Source organism: Asterias amurensis, chromosome 1, assembly GCF_032118995.1.
Source record: "Asterias amurensis chromosome 1, ASM3211899v1".
NCBI classification, from domain to species: domain Eukaryota; kingdom Metazoa; phylum Echinodermata; class Asteroidea; order Forcipulatida; family Asteriidae; genus Asterias; species Asterias amurensis.
Genome location: NC_092648.1, coordinates 37,251,202 through 37,260,012, shown reverse-complemented (window position 1 = coordinate 37,260,012; position 8,811 = coordinate 37,251,202). Strand labels below are relative to the sequence as shown.

At 39.0% G+C, this 8,811-nt stretch overlaps 1 protein-coding gene across 1 annotated transcript; it reads left to right on the top strand.

The window, feature by feature from the left end:
- The first annotated feature begins 1,630 nt into the window (after nt 1-1,630).
- On the top strand, nt 1,631-8,149 carry LOC139938890 (uncharacterized). The gene is made up of 2 exons (XM_071934542.1): nt 1,631-1,912; nt 2,116-8,149. The coding sequence occupies exon 2, from the start codon at nt 2,254-2,256 to the stop codon at nt 3,589-3,591; it is 1,338 nt and encodes a 445-aa protein (XP_071790643.1). The 5' UTR covers nt 1,631-1,912; nt 2,116-2,253; the 3' UTR covers nt 3,592-8,149.
- Nucleotides 8,150-8,811: the final 662 nt, after the last annotated feature.

Below are 8,811 nucleotides of genomic sequence, written 5' to 3'. Positions count from 1 at the left end.
TGCCCCACCAAATGAAAATGTCTAGTTACGCCACTGTTGATACTCACAGTTTCAATCGATGTTCCAATTGATTCGAGTGAATTGCAGTCTAAAAAAAAAGGTAAGATATACCAGGACAGGTGAGTCAGTAAGTAGTTCTAGTCTCGCACAGTCTCTCCCCCCCCCCCCCCCCAAGTCATCACTTTCTCAACTTTTTCTTTTACGTGATTTTTCTCAAAACTCACCATAATAGGTTAAAAAACACTTTTGCAGTATTTGGAAAGTATTGTTTGTTCAAAATCTATCAAACTTTTCAAACCTGTGCGATGTTGGAGCGCTTGGTTGTGTGTTTATTCCGTTGTGTGGACAAACTTGTAGGCCCCGGGAAAGTTTATTCGATAATGCCGCCAGTTTGTCGGTGCACATGGTGCACTGATGAGGCCTGGGTTGACAATTCTATAATTGTATTTTTGTGTTGCCTTAAAATTAGGCCGAATAACAAGAACTGATTAATGTCTGAACCCTAAAATAAGCTTCAAACACAACATTCAAAATGACCGCTTATGGCGGTCAATTTGAATTCCATATTGCATTCAACACTACCACGTGAAAAATCACTACAACTTTTCTTGAAATAAAACTAAAAGTAAAAACAAGTAAAAATTGCGTTGAAAAAGACAAAAACGTTCAAAGCATTTGAAAAGTCAAAATGAATGTATGCCCTAACAGTTGAACCCTGATGTCATAATTATAGGGCCTATCTTTTTCGGTCTGGCCTTCATAAAAACAAATGTTGGGTGGCCATAGAGCTTGATGGTGTTTTATAGGCCCTATCTTTTTCAGTCTGGCCTTAATAAAAACAAATGTTGTGTGGCCATAGAGCTTGATGGTGATCGAATAATGCGATAACAATCTACTAGTTAGGGCATACATTGAGTTTGCCACAACCTCCGGCAAGTTTGTGGGTTAAAACATCCGACTCTCATCACACAAACTAGTCTCCTAATAAATCTCCTCAAGTTTGTGTCTATTATGGGAACGAAAACGAAATCGTGAAGGGCCAAACTGCGTGTGTAGAACTTAACTTCATTACCAGTGACTTTGTGAATGCTGTATTTAAAGACCGATTAATCTCAAACCCGTTCTCCTGACGCTGATATGAGATAAGGGAAGATTACACAAGAAGTGTTTCTGATGAGATTATTTTTATTTATTTATCTGGTCAATCGAAATAAAAATCCATTTGTTGTGGAGTAATTTTCGAAAATATCCCCGACGAGAAAAAAAAGCTCTTGTAACTGGTTTTGGTATTGGAACTGTTAACTGTAAAAACAAAAAATTCGATTACGACTATAATCACGACAAATAAAATCCCTTTAGGAATCCAGAAAAAAGGGAATGCCCAACTGGCTAATTTTCATTTCCAACAGTTTTGAAATCTTGAATATCGTCAGCCGTAGACATAACGGTTATAATGACAATACAGTCATGTGCATTATAGCGAGCTATATCAGTCAGTAGCTCGATATTTTGTTTTACATGTATCTATATTCTTGATAGAAATAACACAGCCTCTTATTGATCCTTTCCAACTACCTAGAAAAGACTTTGATCCTACTGCTGGCTTTTTCGCTTTTGTGTCAGACAGAATGCGACAATCTTTTAATCGATTACCCGGCTTCAAAAGGCTTAATCTCCGGGTATCTACGTCACTGGGCAGTAGTCACCGCATGCTACCACAGACAAGGCCTTGCCAACAACACGGACAAACATAGCGTTATTAAGGGTGGAATGACTCCTTTATTCAATCGCTAACTCTTTGTACGAGTGTTGGGAGGAGCAATTAATTGTCGAGAATTGTACAGGATACCATAAATTCAGTTCAGCAAGAGTGCTTGGAGTCCACAGAGTTACCTTAAGGTGCTTAAAACAGGTTGGTTCAACTTTACTTCGATAATTAGTTATTATGGGAAAAAAAAAATTCTACTTCTATTTCATGTGGAGTTAGTTGCGAAACTGAAGCGCCTATTAGTTACGACCCTCATCACATTGGGCCATACTGTTTAATTGATAAGTTTCACGTTTTTTAGTTCGTGTTGGAATTAATCTGTAATCTGATTATCTCTTATCAAACAGGTTCACTTGACGCAATCAACAATCTAGTGGAACAGCATTATTTAGTGTCTCTCTACGATCTGTCGGCTGATTTACAACAGATGAGGTATAAGATTCACAACTTCCAAGTCTCATTAAGGTTTTACAGAAGGTCCAGTCATGGCGAATGGTTCTTATCGACTGGATTTGAAGAGGGACGACGCCCGGACTCTCATGATGAAAATGGACGCTCGTCTAACGTACGCTGGACGCGAGAGGAACGCCGCGTTTCAGCTTGAGGGTCAACGTGAACTGAAACACATCGACTACGCTCGGCATCTTATCAATGCTGACTTCAATCGGGCTAAGAGAGAAATACAACGTCGTATTGACTTCTTCCAAACGCTGCAGGAGCAGAACAGGGAAAGACAGAAGAAGAGAGATATTGCTTGGTGTGAAGATGAAGAGAAGGATTGGGAACGAAAGGCACGAGCAGCCAGGAGGCGCAGAACTCTACCTAAGATTAAAGTCTACAAGAACCACAAAGCTGAGGCTGTTGGTTCAATTCGACGCGACCAGAAGAGAGAGTTTGCAAACAAGATGACAAATGTAATGAGTTTGAATCGATCACTGGATGCACTCACTAATTCCTACGCAAAACGAAAGACACGGAATGAACAAACCGAGGATGAGAAATCCATTAACGCTAGTTTAGAGGATGAGCCTAAACCGACGCAACCTAAGTACGGTATGCCTGCGACACAAACATTAAGTCTACCTGAACTACCTGCCAGTAAAACTGGACCCAAGAAGAGTTCGTTGAGTCAGATGATATCAAGCGGCGAGACAAAGTTCCCCGGGATTGGTGTGAATGAGAAGCAACAAGTTGCAGCCCCGGGGAAGCCGACGAACACGAGTCTAAGGACATTCTACATGAACACAAGTACCAACTCACAGCCTGCGGTAAATGTAAACGACCGCGGACGGCGTCGGGTTTCAATCGTCGATCCAACCACCCAGACGAAAACACGCCATGTTCCAGCTCTAAAACTCGGGCCCCAACAAAATATTCCACTCCGCTTTTACGAACCTGAGACAAATCCTTTCTTGAACGGGGACAATGTCACTCCAACAAACCGCTCAAGCGAACTCTTGAACGCCAACAAGGCGGATGAGATGTATATTTGGCTCGGGTTCGATTCTGAGGAGGAATACGAGAAACTAAAACGAGGCGAGTTGGTGCTGGAATTCGACGACGAAGCTGGGTCTGACACCAGTAGTAACGTAGACGCGAATGACCGTCGGCTTCGGGAGCTTACATCAAGGGGAGGAGATGCTCGACCTATCGGGGAAACCCCAGACCATCTAGCCCGGAGGTCCGAGTCCAAACTAGGTGCACCAAGGATTATGATTGCCTCAGCGAATGATACCCGTAATCTTAAAGGCTTGGATAGGTTCGCAAATGCCGCAAAAATGGTCATGATTGTTCGGCAATTTCAAACCAGTATATTAGAATGAGACTCTTTGCATTGTTTATCCCACCGCTCATATTATTATAAAGCAGTGTCAATTTAAACAATGAACAGTAAATCTCTCTTTCTATCAGCAAAGAACAATATTCTATGACTTTGTATGCACTGGACTAAAACACGGACTTGTGTGTGATGCCATATTTAATGTTTTTGTATTATCTTTTGAAGCAGGAATAAGTTCCTACCCAAAAGCCCATTTATTCTAATTTCATGAAGTCAAATGTTTGTATCCTAACAAACTTTGTAAAATTTGTTTGTAAAAGGTGGCCCTAATTCTCGGAATCGATCTACAACTGCTCAGTGAATAAAGTTCAGTGTCCTCACTCATCTAGTGTGTCTAGTGCAAACTAGGGGATACAAATAAAAGTTACTCTTCCTAAACTATACGTGCACCACAGAGATTCAATAAAAATGTTGTGATATGAGGTTTGTGGTAACACCATGTGTAATGAGAAGTGTTGGTTCTGAAATGAACCGGTGGTTGACAACTCAACGTTTCGATCAATATGCTCTGATCGTCTTCAGGAGAATGGTACGAAGACGTTTAGAGCGTAATAAATATACTGGTCGAAAAGTTGAGTTGTCAATCACCGGTTCTTTTCAGAACCAACACAAACCACGAACCTCACCTAATTATACTCCCAAAGCAAAGTTTCAAATCCTACTGATATTGAAAAGGTTTTAATGTAATCAGATCGTACCTGCAGAATTCTTAAAATTTTGTGAAAGGTTTAACGGATGCACTATTGCTTCATACAAAATATTAATTTTATATTTATATTTTTACAACATGTGCAATATAATTAGTTTACATCAAAACGTTTTTGACGAACTGTGTTATCAAATACAAAGAGTATAATGTACAGAGAAAAGTTCTGTAATAAAATAAACCCCGGTGGTTTTTCCACCTCGAAATATTTCATACGAAACTTTGATCCGACCCATCTTGTTTCTAGGCTGTGATGTCCACTTTAGTACAAAAGCCCGCACATAACCAAGTTAGTTTGCCTTTAATAAAACCGGAACTTCTAAAACTTTTGTACTCTTTTATTTCCTACTTTAAAGATCCTGGACACTATTGGTAATTGTCAAAGACCAGTCTTCTTATACTTAGTGTGTTTCGACAAATGCACAAAATAGCGGCTTGTGAAAATTTGAACTCAATTGGTCGTCGAAGTTGCGAGATAATAATGGAAGAAAAAAAACTGTCACACAAAGTGTGATCTAATTTTGAGGCCCCGAAATCAAATTCATGGAAAATTACTTCTTTCTCGAAAACTTCATTACTTCAGAGGGAGCCGTTTCTTATACCACGAACAGCTCTCCGTTGCTTGTTACCAAGTAAGTTTTTATGTAAACAATTATTTGAGTCATTACCAATAGTGCCTACTGCCTTTAAGAGGCATGGCTACAATAATGTGACAAAGTGTGGTTTTTGTTTGCTTGCAGTCATACCTTAAAAGAACGTTACAGAACAATACAGATTGTTGCTAACTATAAAGACTTGCTGGCAGTATAAGCACTGTATGTAACCCACCATACACATGAGAACTGACAAACCTACAGAATTTGAGATTGATCGGTATCTTGGTCACGAGAAAAGAGTGAAAAACCGTTTGCATGACATCGATTTTTCTTTTATAAAACGCTCACTGAGCAATAAACTCCAAATTAAAAGTTGTTTAAACTTATTTCACATCAAAATAGTATGACATTTCAGGATGTTGTCTGACTTTATCATCATTAGACCGCCCGTGTAAGTTTTATGTAAATCTGTGGTCTTATATAAGTTTTTTGTTACCAGTTCTGAAATATCCCTTTCAATTCAATTTAATTCACATTTATTTCCACAATATCACAGAATCTATAAAGAACATTCTGATTACAACGCAACTTTGCATTTATACCTCGACGTTGACTAAAGCAAGCTAGTCGAAACGTTGACACCACAATCAAGAACCGACTCCGCGGTAGTGCAGTTAACGGCAGTGGACACTATTGATAATTGACAAAGACTAGCCTTCACAGTTGGTGTATTTCAACATATGCATAAAATGACAAACCTGTGAGAATTTGAGCTCAATCGGTCATCAAAGTTGCGAGATAATAATGAAAGAAGAAAACACCTTTGTCACACGAAGTTGTGTGCGTTTAGATGGTTGATTTCGAGACCTCAAGTTCTAAACCTGAGGTCTCGAAATCAAATTCGTGGAAAATTACTTCTTTCTCCCAAACTATGACACTTCAGAGGGAGCTGTTTCTCACATTGTTTTATACCACCAACCTCTCCCCATTACTTGTCACCGAGAAAGGTTTTATGCTAATAATTATTTTGAGTGATTACCAATAGTTTCCACTGCCTTTAATTACGATCCTACAATGTATAGGCTAAAGTATAGTAGTCCCACAAACTTTCAATATCTTCCGCCCGGGTAGAAAAACCAAAAAAAAAAACACAGTTCTTTTCAGAACTGAGAAGTCTCTCGAACCTCCGATTATCTACTCCGCGGCAGATACACACATGGTGTTACGTTACCGCAAACCAAATATATTGATACCTCACCATGCAATGCCTCAAATCTTATAAACATTTCTACATTTGTAAAATAAAACTCATGATGCGTATTTGTGATTGAAAGTTCAATGATCCAAACATTGTAAGCCGCGTAATAATCTTAACTTTGTAATATGGACCGAAGTAGAGAAAGGCGCTATACAGTTAAAAGTAGAGAGAGAGGGGGTGTAAATCGGTCTTTTTAATTGCCACTTTGGAACTTGGGTCAGATGCCGTCCCATTCCCAATGACGTCAATCAATAATACATTATTTCCATCAACCACTTTTGAGGATTCTTAAAAAGAAACATCGATTGAGGATTGAGTAATGTCCATCCAAACAGCATAGTACAACCTGTGGACGCGTTTCACTTCGATGTTACAAAGAGTCAATTGAATTTGTATAAGCTGTTTAGCGGTAGTGTCACAACAACCAAGCCCTCGGACAATAACCAAATAATCGCCTTGGCACGTCATTTATGCTACATTACTCTTCAAATTTCCTAGCAAATTTCCTTATTGCTTCGTTATTTTTCATACGACAGCGAATAGTTGTTGTCCCCAGTAGGGTTGATGGTGTTTTTATTCCAAGATGTGTTTTTGTAAAATACGATCTTCAAAGTTGTACACTAACTTAATTGCAAGGATATCCATTAGGGGTTTTATTATAAGCCTCTTCATTCGTAAGCTTCGAGCACAAACAGTTGGCAACGAACGGCCATTGAATTTACAATTCGAAAGGATTTGGGAAAGCAATTACTACAAGTTGCAAATAAAGATTAAGGGCCCTTTCTAAACGCATGGTTTTGGCTTAGCCCTGGCGGCCTTACACTTTCGTATTGTACTACAGTAGTACAGAGGAAGAGTCCTATATAGGGCTAGGTTTTGGCTCAATTCCTGTCCTTAACCAAAGAAGCCCAAACCATGGTTCAACATGGTTATCCTTCCTCCATGGTTCAATCAAGGGCAAACGTAAATCAGTGATCTGTGTTTTCTAATTAGGTGAATTAATTTATTTCAGGAGTTTCATGATTCAGTATCACAATGAGTGCCTAGGAGACATAACAAAAGTCAATTGACGAACTCTGCAATTGGCTTAAACAACAATTGGCTTTAGACGTCATGGGCCCAATTTCATAGAGCTGCTTGAGAAACGTGCTTAACATTTGCCTGTTGAGCAGAAATGAACAGGATACCAGTCACAACGGTGCGTGTAAAATTGTATTTTAACTGGTTACATTACTGTGCTCGGCATAACTTTGTTGTGCTTAGCTACTTTTTGTGCTTAAGCAGCTCTATGAAATTAGGCCCTGGTATTTGTGTTAACACCATTTTAGCATCTGAAATAGGATAACTTTACCTCCATATGAACTTAAAAAAATTAACAAACAAATACAATTATTGCAGACCATTGTACAGTTATCATTTTGTTATGTCATTCAAATCATGGAGGTAGAACTATGTTCAAATCAAGACTGAAAGGGAGACATTTTGTGGTTCATTGTTTTTTTAAAGAAACTCAGTCACCATGACAACTACACAAAGGAAAGGTTAAGTATGTGATTGCATCATGTAGTTCACCGTCAATAAATACCTGCAAACTTTAAACTGTGGATAATCGTTGTTAGATTATTTGATTCATCATTAGGAATGCCTGCACATTTTGCATTTTCCTAAACCGAGACTAGAGTTTTCCCCACAATTAGTATAAATGTAAACAAAACTGCAGCCCCACAATAGTTATCAAGTTAAGGTTCAACCTACTTTGTTTATAACAACAGTCCAACCATGAGTCAACATTAAGTCAACTTGTCTAGAACCTGTTGGTCATGACCTTGCCATTCACATCCACCATAACAATGTTCCAAGGTCCACAATGAACAATAAGGAAGCCTATATTTAATCAAACCCAACCATGGGTTAGAATCAAACACAACCATGGGTTAGAATCAAACACAACCATGGGTTAGAATCAAACACAACCATGGGTTAGAATCAAACACAACCATGGGTTAGAATCAAACACAACCATGGGTTAGAATCAAACACAACCATGGGTTAGAATCAAACACAACCATGGGTTAGAATCAAACACAACCATGGGTTAGAATCAAACACAACCATGGGTTAGAATCAAACCCAACCATGGGTTAGAATCAAACCCAACCATGGGTTAGAATCAAACCCAACCATGGGTTAGAATCAAACACAACCATGGGTTAGAATCAAACCCAACCATGGGTTAGAATCAAACACAACCATGGGTTAGAATCAAACCCAACCATGGGTTAGAATCAAACCCAACCATGGGTTAGAATCAAACACAACCATGGGTTAGAATCAAACACAACCATGGGTTAGAATCAAACACAACCATGGGTTAGAATCAAACACAACCATGGGTTAGAATCAAACACAACCATGGGTTAGAATCAAACACAACCATGGGTTAGAATCAAACACAACCATGGGTTAGAATCAAACCCAACCATGGGTTAGAATCAAACCCAACCATGGGTTAGAATCAAACCCAACCATGGGTTAGAATCAAACACAACCATGGGTTAGAATCAAACACAACCATGGGTTAGAATCAAACACAACCATGGGTTAGAATCAAACCCAACCATGGGTTAGAATCAAACACAACCA